The sequence below is a fragment of the Amphiura filiformis genome, chromosome 5, assembly GCF_039555335.1.
Source record: "Amphiura filiformis chromosome 5, Afil_fr2py, whole genome shotgun sequence".
In the NCBI taxonomy this organism is placed as follows: domain Eukaryota; kingdom Metazoa; phylum Echinodermata; class Ophiuroidea; order Amphilepidida; family Amphiuridae; genus Amphiura; species Amphiura filiformis.
Genome location: NC_092632.1, coordinates 47,738,628 through 47,755,847, shown reverse-complemented (window position 1 = coordinate 47,755,847; position 17,220 = coordinate 47,738,628). Strand labels below are relative to the sequence as shown.

General features: G+C 36.9%; 1 protein-coding gene across 1 annotated transcript; it reads right to left on the bottom strand.

The window, feature by feature from the left end:
• Positions 1-1,481: 1,481 nt before the first annotated feature.
• LOC140153265 (5'-3' exonuclease PLD3-like) lies at positions 1,482-15,988 on the bottom strand. Its single transcript, XM_072175968.1, is given in 10 exon segments — positions 1,482-3,395; positions 4,854-4,953; positions 6,376-6,538; positions 7,529-7,637; positions 7,640-7,667; positions 9,284-9,484; positions 10,435-10,689; positions 11,774-11,957; positions 13,280-13,414; positions 15,768-15,988. Coding segments are annotated over 9 exon segments (1,323 nt in total). The 5' UTR covers positions 13,384-13,414; positions 15,768-15,988; the 3' UTR covers positions 1,482-3,216.
• Between the last annotated feature and the right edge of the window lie 1,232 nt (positions 15,989-17,220).

Genomic DNA, 17,220 nt, shown 5'->3' with positions numbered 1-17,220 from the left:
GACCATATTAAATGGTTGGTCTCAAAAATCTCCAGAAAAGTTCAAAATTATCTTTAACAGTAGCAATATTGGTCTTACAAAATGATTGTCAAAAAGCTAAAATAGTCTTCTATGGTAATTGATATGTACAAGAAACCCTGAAGATAAGACCATATTAAATTGTTCGTCTCAAAACGTCTTCTTTTAAGGCTACACGATTTATTGTTGGAGCCAAAAATTATCAAAATCAATATATTATTGAAAACAACACTTTGATTTTTGGCAAAAGTTCATTCTACAAATCATATACTTTGAAAACTAGCTTAATTTATTGTTGTGAATAAGTTATGTATGTTTTACAAAAGTGTTGTTGTTTCAGTCCTCTTTACAACATAACTCAAGAACCACAGGACCTACAAGAGTATATCTGTGATATCTGAATTCTTCTACACACTCGCTATGAAATGATCAATGCAATTTTTGCCAAAGCTCATTACCATTTGCAAGATGCTGTGAACTACCAAATCGCAACAGTTTAAAATAGTTGCTAACCTTAGTAAAAAGATTCAGATTGCATATTGAAAGTGGATGTAATCAGAAAGTGAAAATATATGTAGGAATTGTTTTCAAAACTGCTTAATAATAGATTAAGGGGGCACGCAGGATCACTCAAAGTGGGAAATTTTAGACATTGTTTTGTATTGTATCTTTAAAAGTAATGATGATAAGTATATAAAAGTATCCATTTGAGTGATCCTGTGTGCCACCTAAATGTCTATTTATCAATATCCTCTGGAGACTATTACCAAGATACAACAAAATACCAACATACATAAAAAAAAGAATGCTCTGTCAAAACCTCATAATTCCAATAGCTGCTGTATGCTAAATATGTACAATACAATATATTATATTGTACATATTTAACAGCTAGCAGCTATTGGTGTTACGAGGTTTTGACAGAACAGTGATGATATGAGGTTTAATGGCCATACTCCTACTGGAAGTATTTTGAATATTTTTTCCACATGAATATGGGAATCAAGTAGCTATACTCAGCTCATAATGGGCGGGCCTTATAACATCGCGGATTAATATCAATATATTTTATTTCGAGAATTGTCTTGTGACATCTCGCCAGAAGTATCACAAATTATTAATTCAAGCCCTATACTCTGTCTACTTTATTTAACATGCACAATATAGCTAGGCAGACAGGTCAACTATATCACTCTAAACGTGGGTCTACTTTTCGGCGTAGTGGTAAAAGCCTAACAATTCCCGCCGATTACGAGCTGATCAAAGTATTTTGAGACAAACAACTTGATACAGCTGAATATGAAATGTTAACAATTTATACATAGCAAAAGACATTTCATGAGTAAATGACATATAAATGTACAAACCATAAAAATATCTTCATAAATTTGTCTAATATCGACATTTGGTACTTACAATTATTATCTTGTAGCTAATCACACAGTAGCTATTCTACTAGATACCACACACTTGCCCATTATGCAACTATCATGCAAAACAAGTTGCTTATTGCCAAAGTTAAATGTCCCTGCCAAAAGTTTGGAAAGGGTAGTAAAGGGTAGTACAAAACAAGTTACGAAGGGGACTATAAAACGTGGCTGTGTGTCTGGCTGTGTGTGCAGTAAATGTTACTACCTTTTGCCAAAAAGTGTTAACACTGTCTTCTTTTGTTAATTCCTCCCACAAGCTTTGATGAATTTCAATGATACAAAGATCCTCATATACATATCAACAGATGTGAGGTCAAAGGTCATCTAGGGGTCACTTGTGTAATTTTGCAAGTACATGCAAGTTAACAACCCCGAAAGCCCAAGAACCGCCCTTTTGGTAACGACACATTTTAAGCACCGCATCAACTTGTTTTAAAATAAAATATAGAGAAAATGTTTAATTTCTCATGTATATTGTTACACAATCTGATCCATGGAGGCCAAAGGAAGCATTTTTTTAAAATTGAGTCACTATAATTATTATCTTATACAAATGTCAAGCTATAAAAAATATACTGCAAACACCAAAGGTCCGGCATACTTGGTTCTTAAGTTTTGTGTTGTCTATTTTCTTATTTAATTGTTTTTTACTCCATTATTTTTGCCTTTATCTCAATTTCAAATTTGCCACCTTTGGCCTCCATGGACCAGATTGTGTCACATATTTATCATTGACATACACGTACTTGTATGTTTCCTGTTTATCAAGAAATATATAAGTAGTAGCTACTCTACTAGGTACCTTGAAAGCTCTATATAAGCTCTACCCTTTTATCCTCTATAAATATCACATACTAATCTTGTCCATGTACAACTCTATGCAAAAAAGGTTGCTTATTGCTCAAGTTAAATTTGAAATATTGCCCCAAAATTACAGGTGTTTTACAATGCCCATGTACATCAAATTTTTGGTGAAATTTCAACTTTCTCTCATGTTATTGCTACATATGGTTTTGGCAGTTTAAGTACTGGAAAATATAATTCTTATACAAAACATACAACATATGCATTCTTCCAAATAGTTGAGTCTTGAGTCAAGTCATCTACTAAGGCTTGGAATGAATTGAGTCTTTTAAATGATAAGTCAAGTCATTTGAATCAAGTCATTACAAATGAAGCCTGGAATTTTTACTGGCATCATGAGTATAGCCACAGAAATAAAGGGGAATCCAGACTTCCTAAGCCACCCTGTATATTTGTGCTTTCAGATATGAGGGCAATTTGGTGGTATTCGGGTTCTCGCAGACTGCCTGAAAATAAACAATTCTGCATCAAATTTTATGATACAAGATCAGTGTATCACACCAGGAAGCATTTCAAATTATGCATATGGTCTGTGAGTGTCACACACATGGCACCAGTGGGGGTAGCCAGCACTTTTTCAGAGGGTGGGCAAAGGGGGGCAAGACAACTTTGACTTTGATGAAAATGGTCAAAAATGGGCTAAAAAAATACAAAAAAGGCCTTAAAATGTTTAATATCAGGGCAGGCAGCATCCCACATGGAGAAAAGAGGGGGGGGGGCAAGACTTCTCACAGGGGGCAGCTTGCCCCTTGCCCCACCCCCACAACTATGCCACTGCATGGCACAAGGAACGATTAGTTTTGAAATACACTCTTGGCAAAACATGAATACCCCCAATATGTCCTCCATGTCTGAATTCTCCTCTATTTCTGTAAGTAGAAATATTCCTTGCATCAAGTGACACTCACTGAAGCCATGTTGCATATTCAGAGTTCCAGTCCCTCTCAAATACTTGTAGTAACTGTTGTTGTAGTGTAGTCCCTTTAGGTAGCTCTTTATTCTTGGAAGCATCGCTAGTTTGATTGACAATGAGGCCAACACCACCTGTCCAGAGGAAATAATCTGCTATCCAATTAGATGTACCTTGGATGAAATAAAATTACATAAAAAAGAGTGAAATTCTATAGACTTCAGATGCATTATGAGAGGTCAAACCAATGTTGGGTGACTCCAAGACTGACAAGAGGAGAGCGTGACGCAATGGTTAGGGTACTTGCCTTTAGTGCATGAGGTCCTGGGTTCGATTCCCGGTGGTGGCGATTTGCTGGGATATTGACTTGGAAAAAAAGTCTGAAATTAATTGGCAACATCTGTAGATTAAATTCAGACTTCCGCTCTCCCCATGGTTCATTTAGAATCGGGTAAATGAATCATGAAAGTACTCCCTCCTTCGGAGGGGACGTTAAGCCGTCGGTCCTGTGTGCAGAGAGCCATACCTGTACATGTATCTTGCAGCCAGTTTCAAAAAGAGTAGGGTGTTAACCCCTGACTGTTCCCAACCCGTCCCGGTGTTCAAATGGACCCCAATGGAAATAAGCTTCAATAGAGGCTTTCTTGGGTTATCCATGGTTGTTAAAACCCGAACAAATCAAATAAACAAAAAATAAACAATGACAATTGATAAAATTTAGGTTTTAAAAGAATTATGAAAATATGGTTCACCATGGTTTGACGTGAGGGGCAGAATTTACGGTATTAATTTTGTTCAAATTTTGCAAAATCAATTTAAACATGGCTGCATGCATGTAGCTTAAAGCTTCCATGAAGAACCAGAAATCAATACCAGAATGCAGGTTTTATCACACATAAATGCAATCTGCTAATCTGGAAAGTCATTTCTGGTAAATAATGACCTTTCTGTGACCCAGGCATTCATTTGAAAACAGCATCAAATAAAACATCAAACAAAATTTTGCTTCACAATTTCCTTGTCTATACATTAAGCTTGGTACTAAACTTTGCTATTTGGTAGTGACGTAGGTGCATATTTGGCTGGTCTCAGTATCAAAATTGCATGCACACAAGGGCTGTTTGTTGGCAAGTATGTGGTGCAAATGCAAAAAGCATTGACATCACTACATCGAACTTGAGCCAATGTAAAGAGAGTGTAACCATGGATATAACAAGCTATAATGGCATGGTATGATAGGTGGCACATATTTTAAATTGGGACCATTTTGGGCACATTGTAAATATGCTCATAAACAATGTGGACCTTTTGGTGGGTTTGGATGGGTGCCTACACACCCCCATATACAGGCTCCAGATCACTATAGTATTTCTGGCTACAAGCGCTGATTTGAGTTAAAAAGCTTCTTTTTGCATCGTCAAGGTGTACACCATAAAGTCAAAAAGAAATTAACTAAAGTTGGCAAGTTCCTTATAGGTAAAACACACAACTTTCTTATTCTATCTCTCTCTCGAATTAATAGTAAATAGCTTTTTTAAAACAATGAATAATTCTGAAAAAAAAACCCACCCAAACACTGGAGTAAACTTCTTTTGACTTGGGTGTATTTGTGAAGTTTCTAGAGTGCTTACCTATATAAGCTGTATTATCAGTGACCATATACTTGTCATGGTTGACCCTTGCAAATGGAATTTCTGCCTGTGCTGGTGTTGCGGGAACCTTGAAGAGTTTCTGAAAGGAATAACACATTTAGAAAGACAAATTAAAGAATGGGAGAAAAACAAAGTGCACAGCACATTACCAATATATTAAGGGATCTAGAATGAGCGTTTATGGCGTTTTGACAGTATTTTTTGTGGGACATGAGAGCACCTCAGACGTATCGAATTGCATTCTGAATACAAGCATGTCTTTCTGATATCAAATAATTTTCATTTTTTGAAATTCACGATATAATACAAATTTTATGACAAATTATTAAAATTTTATATTTTCAAATTTTTGATATATAACAGTCCTCGAAATAAATTTTATAAATCTAATGATATATTCTTAAAGTGTATGTAGCTGGGAGGAAAAGTTACGATCAATTGAAAATTTTGACCTTTTATATTGAAGATATGGATTTTTTCCCAAAAGACCTATTTTTTTGGTGTTTTGGGGAAAAAATCCATATCTTCAATAAAGGTCAAAATTTTCAATTGATCGTCGGCTTTTCATCCCACCTACATACACTTTAAAGTATAAATCATCAGATTTATAAAGTTTACTTCAAGTACTGTTAAATATGAAAAATATCAATTTTTAATGATTTGCCATAAAATGTGTATTACATTGCGAATTTCAAAAAATCCAAATTATTTGATATCAGAAGGACATTCTTCGTATTCAGAATGCAATTGATATGTCTGATGTGCTCTAATGTCCCACAATAAATACTGTCCAAACGCTCATACCCCTTCCCTTAAGTGTTGCAAATCGGGTGGCCGCTGCACTGTCTGATATAAAAATAAGAATCGGATGTCCTATAATAATTGTCATCACACTTGAAATGAAACATTTAAGTTACAATCATTTAATATTTTTTTGACAGTTGTGATTTATACTTCACTTACTTGTTATATATTGATGGTTAATTTGGATAAAGGTACTACCAATCCAAAATTTCACACTAAAAATGTGCTTAATCACTTTTGAAAGGACCCGGGTTCAATTCCCTAAAACATACATATACACGCATATCAAGTGTATGTAATTACATTGCAATTATGTGCTTCAGTTTGGTATTTAAAATGTATGAAAGTATTGCGCCCTGCAAAGTTAGCCAATTCAATTCAATTCAATTCAATTCAATTCCAATTAAAACATGCTTAACCTAAAATGTATGGAAAAGTGGGAGTCTTTGGTGACAAATATTGCAGTGGTTCTAAACTGTGGTTCACCTCAAGTTCGGTAGTGATGTAGGTGCATATTTCGCTGCTTAGATTCGAATCGCACGCATAAAGTTAATCACACAGAGCATACAGCCATACACGCACATGTACAAGGGCATGCTTGCAGCACAACCATAAAAAAAGCATTGATGTTACCAAACCTGAGATATAGTAAGTATAGTAAGCTTATGTACAGTGTTCATTCACAGAGTCTACTTACCACTTCAAATGGAGCCACTCCTGTTGTATTGAGATCCATAAGTGAACGAAGGAAACCAATCATCTGTGATGGGGTGTGTTTCCAGTAGCCCAACATGAATCGTACATGGACTTTGCGATTGAATGACATACTTCTCATCTTGTCATCTATGTCAGCCCAATATCTGTAAAAAATAGTTCAGTCATTAAAGGTGGGTGGTCTGATTGTAACACATTTTCTACCTCGAAAAATTCTTGGAATAAGTCAAGAGTTAAATTGCCCCAATGATTTGGATTCTTATAAAGGCAAAAATGTTCATCAAAGTGATCATCACAAATGGCCAAATATGAGGTTTATTTGGTCAGAGACCCACATACAGGCGTCAACATGGGGGGATGATTGTGTGGACCATCCCCCCTATCAAAATATTGGGGAGGGATTGATCCTCTCATCCCTGTGATATACACCTATGAAATATGCTATCTGTTTAAACTATGTTTACAACAGATATTTACAAGGTTAACCAGTGTTCAGGGTTGCAGTAAGTGCTCCCCCATGGTCCATGACTCCATGATACACCGAGGGCAATGTGTGGCCCACATAGTTCAATTGTGGCATTGATAAAACAGTGTCCATATCCAACTTTAACTCCATAAATATGAAGCAAATGAATCTGGACAATCTATTTGTAGCAAATATAAATAGCATGAGATCACAGGTTATGAGCACTTTCTACCTCAGAAATCATCAGACATAACAACCAATTATAGCTGAGGACAGTACAGCTGCTTTATTTATCAAGTCTGGGACTGAACATCAAACTTGAACTTTGGTGGTTTTGGTCAACTGTCTGGGAATACTGATAGTCTATTAACCGTGCAAACTACACCTGCACTATAATACAAAAGCATAGCACCTGCTTGCTAACATTACAGGATGCCAATGATATTTTTTATTTAGGTTTAAACGGTTAGTTGGTTTTCTAACCAAATACGGCCCTTGGGGTCTGTTAACCTTTTGATTCACTTTGACGTCCCATCCCTATAATATACAAGACTTCAACATAGGAAAAATATGTTTGCAGATTAAACTACTTAGCGATATACATCGGCTATCTGTGGAAAGTGGCAACTGTAGGAGCACGTCATATGTAATAACATTTTTGATAACTTACTCTTGTGGTTTAGCATAATAAGTGGTGGGCAGATACTCCATGACAGCTATATTGATGAATTTCTGGGCTTTATCCATGACGCCTATGATGGCGCCACCATCACCACTTCACCCTTTGGGCAGAATGATGGCGGGGAACTCTGAAAAATGTATGAAAAAACTGTATGAAATAAAGAGATTAGACGTACCAGTCTGGACTCGGCCATGTTTGTGTGTCACTCATGGAGGACAAAATGGTGTCCTCTGGACTCTTTAAGTATAATATATTTGGCATGAACAGACATTATCAATAAGTAGCACTTGTTTCAAAGAATTGAGCGAAACCCTAGGCATATTCCTAACCCCTAGATCAAACCTAACCCTAACCTTAACCTGTACCCTAACCTATATACTAACCCAATTTTTGGAATAAGGCTCTTTCTGAATAACCCCCACTTGGCCGATATCGCCCCTTTGAAATAATATGCTGACCCCATTTTTATATGACAATTTGATAGCCAAATAGATTTTTGGTCATTATTTTACCAGAATATTTACAAACCTGTACTAAATATCAAAATACTATTCTGAAGCTATTTCAAGTGACTTTAATATTACAACATGCTACATGGTTCAACCTCTTTTATATGGATATCTCTATTATCTGTGTGAATCATTTTATAAAGAAAACATGTTTGTAACAGCTCAATTTTCATGCTTTCAAAGTTTAAATCATCATGATGATCATGATGATATCTTTTGACTGAGTGCTTTCTCTTGATGTCCCAATTTAAACACTTTGGAAAATCATTGGAAAATCAATGCAAAAATAACACATGATTATCGTAACTGGAATATTTTACTGAACTGACCAGTGCTTGGTCCCATCATGACTGTATACTGTATGATCAAGTTTCCCTAAAGAACTACATAATATATACCATATAAGAGATTATCTCCTGCATATCAAAAGTATAGGGCAATCTCATATTCTATACCACCTGTGAGAGTTATTGTGTACAGCTTCACTCCATGATTGGGCTATTCCATTTGAAATCCACATCCCCCCTTGAGGAAGATTCTGGAAATATCTTTCACAGGGGGGAGTATGTTTCTCAAATGTAATTAGTCAGGGTTAATCATTTTGAAATCCACACTCCCTTTGTATTAGGCCGAGTAAAAAAATACATGTTTCTCGTCCACGCCCTCGTCCTTTTTTGAAGATTTTTCAAATTTCTTTTGATTTTGTAATCTTTCAGTTATAACTTGTTGAAAAAGATGTTTCAGAAGTTAAAACTTATTTTACGGCTTTGTAAACTAATGCATAATACATCATTTAAGAAGAGTTTTGTGATCACAAGAGGGGCCTACCTCTCAAAATAATAAAATAAAAAGGGCCTCCTCCTTTTTCTCAGATATCAATCTGTATGTCGAATACGGTACCCAAAATATGGTGCCAAATACAGGTGTTTAGCATTGTTTTCCAATATAAAGTAGAAAATAAAAAGCCCCTCATCCTCCTAATTTTTAAAAACCCTGACGAGAAACGTATTTTTATTTTTACTTGGCCTTATGGCTTTACCTATAATCTTCCACAACTGAAGTGTGGATTTCAAATGGAAGTTATCCAATTTGTCTATTCTAATAAAAACTCATACTCCCTCTGTGGAAGACTTCAGCTAAATCTTCCACAGGGGTAGTGTGGTTTTTAAATGGAATAGCCCATCGTATGACATCACAGGTGGTATAAGACAAGACTGCCAAGTATAATACTCACCGATAAATAACTCCTTGCAATTGTCTGGTTATAATACACTTGCATCGGGCTATCCATGTTGTATTTTGTTTCTAGACTTGACGGCCATTTGCTCGGTACCTTTGCATCTGGTTTCCCTAGTAACCAATATACATCAAATATCTTCTGTAGGTCTTTAGCCATGCAGCTACAATTGTAGATAACAGCTCCTACTTCTTTGACCTGCAGATGAGAACAAATGCATTGTGAGAAATATAATGTGATAATATAATGTGATATAATCTGATCTGTTGTGGGTAGAGTCAGAAACGGAGATACATGCAAAAATAAGGGGAAGGGACATTAGTATTTCATCATGTATATCATCAGCTTCGGGGGCCGATACAAGCTACCTAGTGTCTATGACCCTATTTTGGGGTCAAGTGTCCGAAAGATTGCTGACCCCTAATTTGGATTGCCAATCTGCTGATGAAAGTCAAAGTGTCAACTGAAAATTCCAGGTACGCACATTTTTGTGTTGTGATCAAAGGTTTAAACCATTAAACCAAGATTTTTTTCATGGTTATAAAGTTATACACTCATGCTTTGAGATGCCAATTTTTAGGCCTTTTGCTGAAAAATGTTAGCAGTACAGTATTCTAGTCCCCCATGAATAACAATCCAATGTGGATGTTCCCATAACATTATATAGGATCTACAAATTATAAGTCCCCCCTAATGCTTTTTGAAATAAATCATAAAATATTTTATGAAATGTAAAAAGGTATGTGTGGCCTTATTTGTTTTACACATGTGGACTAATGTATAGCATCACACATCATTGAGTTCAATCACAATGGTTTATTATGTAAAATAAGAGTTTTAAAAGTTGCACCTGAGTCCATAGCAGTCAGGTTTTCCTTAATAAACACACAAATAGGCCTGGCATATATTATACTGTATTGCCTGTGAGTTGACTCCTATGGACTCAGATGGAACTTCTAAAACAGCCGCCTATTTTTTGACATAATGAACCATTGTGACTGAACACAAGGTTGTGTGGTGTTATAAATTAATCCACATGTGTAAAACAAATATGCCTACATAAATCTTTTTAAACATGATTTATTTTAAAAAGTGTTAGGGGGAACATATACTTTTAGATTACTATTATAGAGTCTAGGTTCTCCTACCTCTGTAAGTGAGCGCCAGTCAAAGTTAGCACTTCCAATATAGACATGCTTATCATCCACGATCCACATCTTGGTATGAAGTATTCCATTGCCCACAAGTTTATTAAAGTTGAGATATCTAACGCTGGCTGCCCCAGCTGCTGCCAATGCTGCTGTGTCATCTTGTTTGGTATCATCTGGTTTGTTTACAGCTATACGAATGTCAATGTGCCGTTCTGTTCCTGCTTTGATGAAGTCATCAAATATTTGTTGACCCTAACAATGAGAAAAGAAGATTACAACTTTATTAGCACCATGGAACACAGAAAACTTTAAAGCTTCCCCTCCCCTCAATCTTTGAAATAAGCTCTAGTGTTCCAATGATCTGTGTTACAGACCATGTAACTATATTATCCATAGGGAGAGAAAGTACTGGGTACCACACTCTTACAGAAACCAGAGATGGCTTCACAGTGTGATTCGCCGCTCATCCCCCACCTTAATCCCTTTATCATTGCCTCTCAATATCCAGTAGAAGGAGCCAATGTCAATGTTCTTACCTGCCATAATGATGGGTAGACCTTTTCTGTATCATTGCCTCTCAATGTCCAGTAGAAGGAGCCATTGTCAATGCTCTTACCTGCCATAATGATGGGTAGACCTTCCCTGTATCATTGCCTCTCAATGTCCAGTAGAAGGAGCCAATGTCAATGCTCTTACCTGCCATAATGATGGGTAGACCTTCCCTGTATCATTGCCTCTCAATGTCCAGTAGAAGGAGCCAATGTCAATGCTCTTACCTGCCATGATGATGGGTTGACCTCCCCTGTATCATTGCCTCTCAATGTCCAGTAGAAGGAGCCAATGTCAATGCTCTTACCTGCCATGATGATGGGTAGACCTTCCCTGTATCATTGCCTCTCAATGTCCAGTAGAAGGAGCCAATGTCAATGCTCTTACCTGCCATGATGATGGGTAGGCCTTCCCTGTATCATTGCCTCTCAATGTCCAGTAGAAGGAGCCAATGCTAATGCTCTTACCTACCATGATGATGGGTAGACCTTCCCTGTATCATTGCCTCTCAATGTCCAGTAGAAGGAGCCAATGTCAATGCTCTTACCTACCATGATGATGGGTAGACCTTCCCTGTATCATTGTCTCTCAATGTCCAGTAGAAGGAGCCAATGTCAATGCTCTTACCTGCCATGATGATGGGTTGACCTCCCCTGTATCATTGCTTCCCAATGTCCAGTAGAAGGAGCCAATGTGAATGCTCTTACCTGCCATGATGATGGGTAGACCTTCCCTGTATCATTGCCTCTCAATGTCCAGTAGAAGGAGCCAATGTCAATGCTCTTACCTGCCATGATGATGGGTAGACCTTCCCTGTATCGTTGCCTCTCAATGTCCAGTAAAAGGAGCCAATGTCAATGCTCTTCTCTGCTATGTTTAATAGGTTGGTCCAAGAGTGAAAATGTGATGGACATCTGATTGACCCTTCTTTAAATGTGATATTCTCTGGAATACTTTCCGTCAATACAATTCTGCAATGAAGAATACGGCAATAATAATTGTGACTTCATGAGTACATAGTGACGAGTGATTGACTGACTATATCATTGTACATTGTACATTGGTTGTTTTTTGCAAAGCGCCATGAGCGTCTCTCGACGGATACCGGCGCTTTATTAAGTGTACATTATTATTATTATTATTATTATATGTTTGAGTGCAGGCATGTGTAGATAAAGTGAGTGTAGGGGTGAGTGAGCAAGTAGGTGGGTAGTCTCAGACCCAGCTGGTTTGTGCTCGTGTCATTACAAAAGCCGCCTGACAACAATCTCAACACATCAATCACTGATTGGATAATGGGTTTCCAATGTGACAAAGCTGATTGGCTGCAATATGAACCCAAATTTGAAATTTGACTAAAAAAGCCCAGACGGTTGTTTTAGTTTCAAACTTGAATGGATAATAAGTAAAGCCATGATCATTTTTGATGACACAGTAAAAACCCACTATTTGTACAAATGACTGCAGATTCAAAATCTCTGTTTGTTGAACTTCTGAATGTCTGTAGAGGCATGGTATGTGCAACATCAACCTTCTCCCTATTCCAGAAAAATACAGCACTATTTTTTTGAATTAAAACAATATTATCCTAGTTGTTTTACCGAAAGAAATAAAGGCATTTATATACTTCATTAATATATTCTTGTTCATTGATTGGTTAAAAGTGGATCACATGACCAAAAATAGTTCAACCATCAGTATCCTATACGTAAATAGTACCTCTAAGCCTTAAATAGTATTTTCAATATCCCGGATGAGCCGTAAATAGTACCTCCAAGCCGTAAATAGTACTTTTGACCATGCCTTCCGCGTGCGTTTATTCAATGTGACGGAACAGTTTACGCATGCGTAACTGCCATAGCGTGGTTTCGCGCTGCTGTAATTGGTTAGCCCGATTTTAGCCTATTTGATTTTTTTGAAGGGCAAAATATAGGTTGTGCTTAAATTGGTCATGCTGTTCACTCAGGATAGAAGCTGGAGAGTCAAAACGTCAAATAATTTTCTTTTAACCAATCAATGAACAAAGAACATTAATTTAATGAAGTATACAAAACAAATATATACTGCCTTTATTCGAAGTTCTGGTTAAAACTATGGTCCCTCGTTGAGATCAATTATACTATTTTCCTTCGGGGCTGTGCCCCTCAGGAAAATAGTATTATTGATCTCACCTTGGGACCATAGTTTTAACCAGAACCTCTCATGGCAGTATATATTTTAATAATTATTGAATGATGATAAATCAACCAAAAAATAGCAGGGAAGTTTCTGTAATGAATGATATAATACTTACTGGCATGGATCCTGGCATACAGCAGCTGCTGCCAACCCATATACCACTGCTAGGCAGAAAACATAGAGCCACACTCTCACTGATGGTGATGATGATGATGGCATTTTTCTTGGCTTCTTTGTCTCCTATGGCTATCTGGGTGAAAATATAAAAATATTTATGATTTTTTAACTAATATGATTTTTAAGATGGCAAAAATTAAATTGAGTTTCGGAGTATAGTACACTACTCGGGCCCAAAAAAAGGATTATTTGCTTGTCCTTGTCCAACTGACTGTCCCAAACTATTTTTGATTTTGAAAAAAAGCACACCATCTGACATATCAAATTTCAAGTTTTTAATACATAAGTAAAACATTAATGCTGATATAAAAGTTTATCGACCCATGTCTTATGATGACTGTCACCCCCGGTGTGGAAATATTTTTTATTATATTCTTTACTTTTTTTCTCTTTCATTTGACACCACTCGGGTGGTCATACCTTCTTGGCATTTGGAGATATGTCCATTTAAAGACCAAAAGGTTGCTGAGTAAGTAAGTATAAAGTAAGGAAGGAAGGAAGTTCAAATAGGTGAGAAATACTGATATAGGCTGAGACCATTTCATGGTTCAGCAAAAAGTTATCTATGGACAAGCAAACAACTTTTTTAGCTTCATACTGCTAGTGAATATATATACAATGTATTCTGATTCAATATCATAGTACTAATCATATGATATGGTCACATGGGTAGTTCATCAATTCAAATGTGTTTTTCCATAAACAGACTCTGATATTTCAATTGTGTGAATACAACTTGATGGAGATAAAATTTGTCCCTCATTTACATCAGTGTTGCAATGAGATTAGACAGCGATAGAGTTGCAGTATGCCATTGTAGTTACAATGTATCTATTACATGCACAGACCTTGACAAAAGATAGCTTTTTATATTGAAATACAATGGTTTGTCAATATTTTGGTACCGGTACAATTTCAACTATCATCTTTGTTTTGCAAAACGTGCACATTCAAATTCCACTCAACCAATTTAATTCCGAAGATAGGAACAACAAATGGACACAAGAGGTTGTTTTTAAAATTTAAATTTTAAGAAACTCATCAAACCTATTTGCAGAATGCATTTCATTTAACTGTGATCACATAAAGTTGATGACCAGGTAAAATGGTGGTGGGGCGGGGGTGGAAATTTTGCCATAAAAAAGGAGAGGAGAGAAGAGAAAGGGAAAAAGGACAAAAGAGAAGAGAAAGGGAGAAAAGGAGAAGAGAAAAGTTAAACAATTGCACATACATGTAAGGGGTGGTGCAATAATTATGTGTACCCCTGCACAGCAATATGTTTCCAGAAATGTCCATTTTGAAATATTTACACCCCTATCATCTTTTTTCTTTTATTGTAGGCATATAAGAAGCTTGAAAATTTCATATTTGGATCACCTTTTTATATATTACTAATAAATTGTCAGTTTTCAGAGTGAAAATGACAGTACAAAAGAAGTATTCTACAAATCAAAGATTTAATTAAACTGCATGGCTGGCATATTATCATGGCGCTAAACGTACGGTGTCCGTCTTGCCCGACTAGCTATCATTTAATTTGCATCTTTCATCGCTTGGAGGGGCATAGAATCGATGTTGGATTGGTCAATTTGGCGCCTCCCTAAGGGTGGCACCCGGGGCACATTGCCTCCCTGCCCCCCTAGTTTATATGCCGATTAGGGGTGGTGCAATAATTATGTGTACCCCGGGGTGAATTATAGGGGGGCAAAGATTTTTGGCAGGCCAAAAGGGGGGCAAGCATTTTTGGCAGGTCGAAAGGGGGGGTCAAGCGATTTTTGGCAGGTCGAAGGGGGGGGGGCAAGCAATTTTTGGCACAGATATTTTGGGTACTGCTTATATTACTTACGCCCTAAAAGGCGTGGAAAACGCGTATTTAACACGCTCAAATATGCAAAATTTCCTGTTTCACTAAGCCAGCATTATATGTTAAGACAATTTAAGGTTTTAAATTGGTTCCCCAAAATCTTGCATGTGTAAGGGGGGGGGCAAAGATTTTTGGCACGTCAAAAGGGGGGCAAAGGTTTTTTACGCACGTCGAAGGGGGGGGCAAAGGTTTTTGGCACGGCCAAAGGGGGGGGCAAGCGATTTTTGGCAGACCATTTTGAGAATTCACCCCCCCCGGGGGTACACATAATTATTGCACCACCCCTTATGTTGACCATTGTTTTATGTTCATGCTGTGACGTATATCAAGTATACAGCAATATCATTCATTTTTACATGTTGTTTGAAAGACAAAGGTACAATGTTTATGTGATCATAGAGAAATGCCTTGAAAATAATCCTGCTCACTGTGCTCGCAACATGTATCTAGAAATTTATTGTTAGTAGCAGTGTTGTGGTACTAAGAGTTCATTTACATTTACATGTATTATCATGTACGTCATTGTACATGAATGATCAAATGAAAAAAAAATAAAGCTTACCTATGATGATTCAATATATTGTATTGAAGACGGCTAGACGCTTTTAACTCTCTGCATCTACATGTACATCTACCGAGGTCAATAACAATAGGTTCTTGTGTCAAAGAACACGATAACACACATGACAGGAAATGTCAAACTGATTGATTCATGTGATCCATGAACCCATGAACTTCTCAACAAAACAAACTACAATCGCGGCAATTGTTATTTGGAGCTCGTCTCTCAAGACAAATCGTAAGGCAGGGAACAAATTATTGGGAAGTGACTGCGAATTTTAAATGTAAGGGACCGTTCATTATTTCTATCGGGGGCGGCCCGAGAGCAGACAGAAAGTCACTGCCAAAAGCTATATGACCCACCTTCTCCGATTACAAAAACATAGTCTTAAGAAGATTTTCAAGATTGGGGGGGCTGAAACTTTAATTTTATGTGGCTATACTGGGGGGGGGTGCGCGAGGGGGTTCCCCCTCTCAGTCAGAAAATTTTGCAAAAATAGGCCTACAGGGTGTATCAAAATGATTGGTACCGACGACTTTTCATTTTTGCAGATTTTTTTTACTATGTTTTGTACCAGTTCGGGGTTAATTGTTTACATATTTGAAATGATAGTAGCTTTATCTTCTCTACGAATTTTAGATCTTAAAGATAGCACATTCGGTTCAGAAGTTACATGATTCTAAAGGAAAGTAGGTGTTTTACACTTTTCATCGTAACGTTGGATCCGTAGCGCACCATTTTCAAGCTGTTGCGCTCTATTTTATTACAAATACCTGTCGAGAATGATATTTATGTTGAAGATCTTGGAAATGTTTTATTTTTCCTTGCATATTTCTTCATTCACGATGTGCTCTAATCAATATTTATTGGTTGATAGTAATGTCAAAGACGTAATACCTTATTAACTTGAATTAAGAGCAGGTATGCAATAAACATTTCAAGCAGTGAACATATTCATCTTGTTGTGTATAAGTAAAACCATGATTACGCCGATCTTCATTTAATTGACAATAGCTCCCAGATGCATCAACCTTTCATCGTCAGATTATTAGATCAATAAGTTAACATATGCCCCTTTCTATTTATAGTACATAAACAATATTAATTAGCAATCTTATATTTTTGATATATTTTTGAAAATGTCACATGTCTCGGTACCAATCATTTTGATACACCCTGTAGGTCAAGACCCCTATTCTCTTTATTTTATCACAATCTTTTAAGTTCACCTAGGATGGGGGGGGGGGGGGTGAAAGGGCCCCCGCACCAAAATTATTGGGGGGGCTGAGCGCCCTCAAGCCTCCCCGGTTCCTAAAGCTGAAAAGCCTATAGGCTATCATTGGCAAATGTCATGTTATAATATGGCTGATGGTCTAAGCACTGAAAATGCGGCATTGAAATTGCAACTTCATATGTTTCCTACAGAAATCACAAGTGCAAATGGAACTCCGAA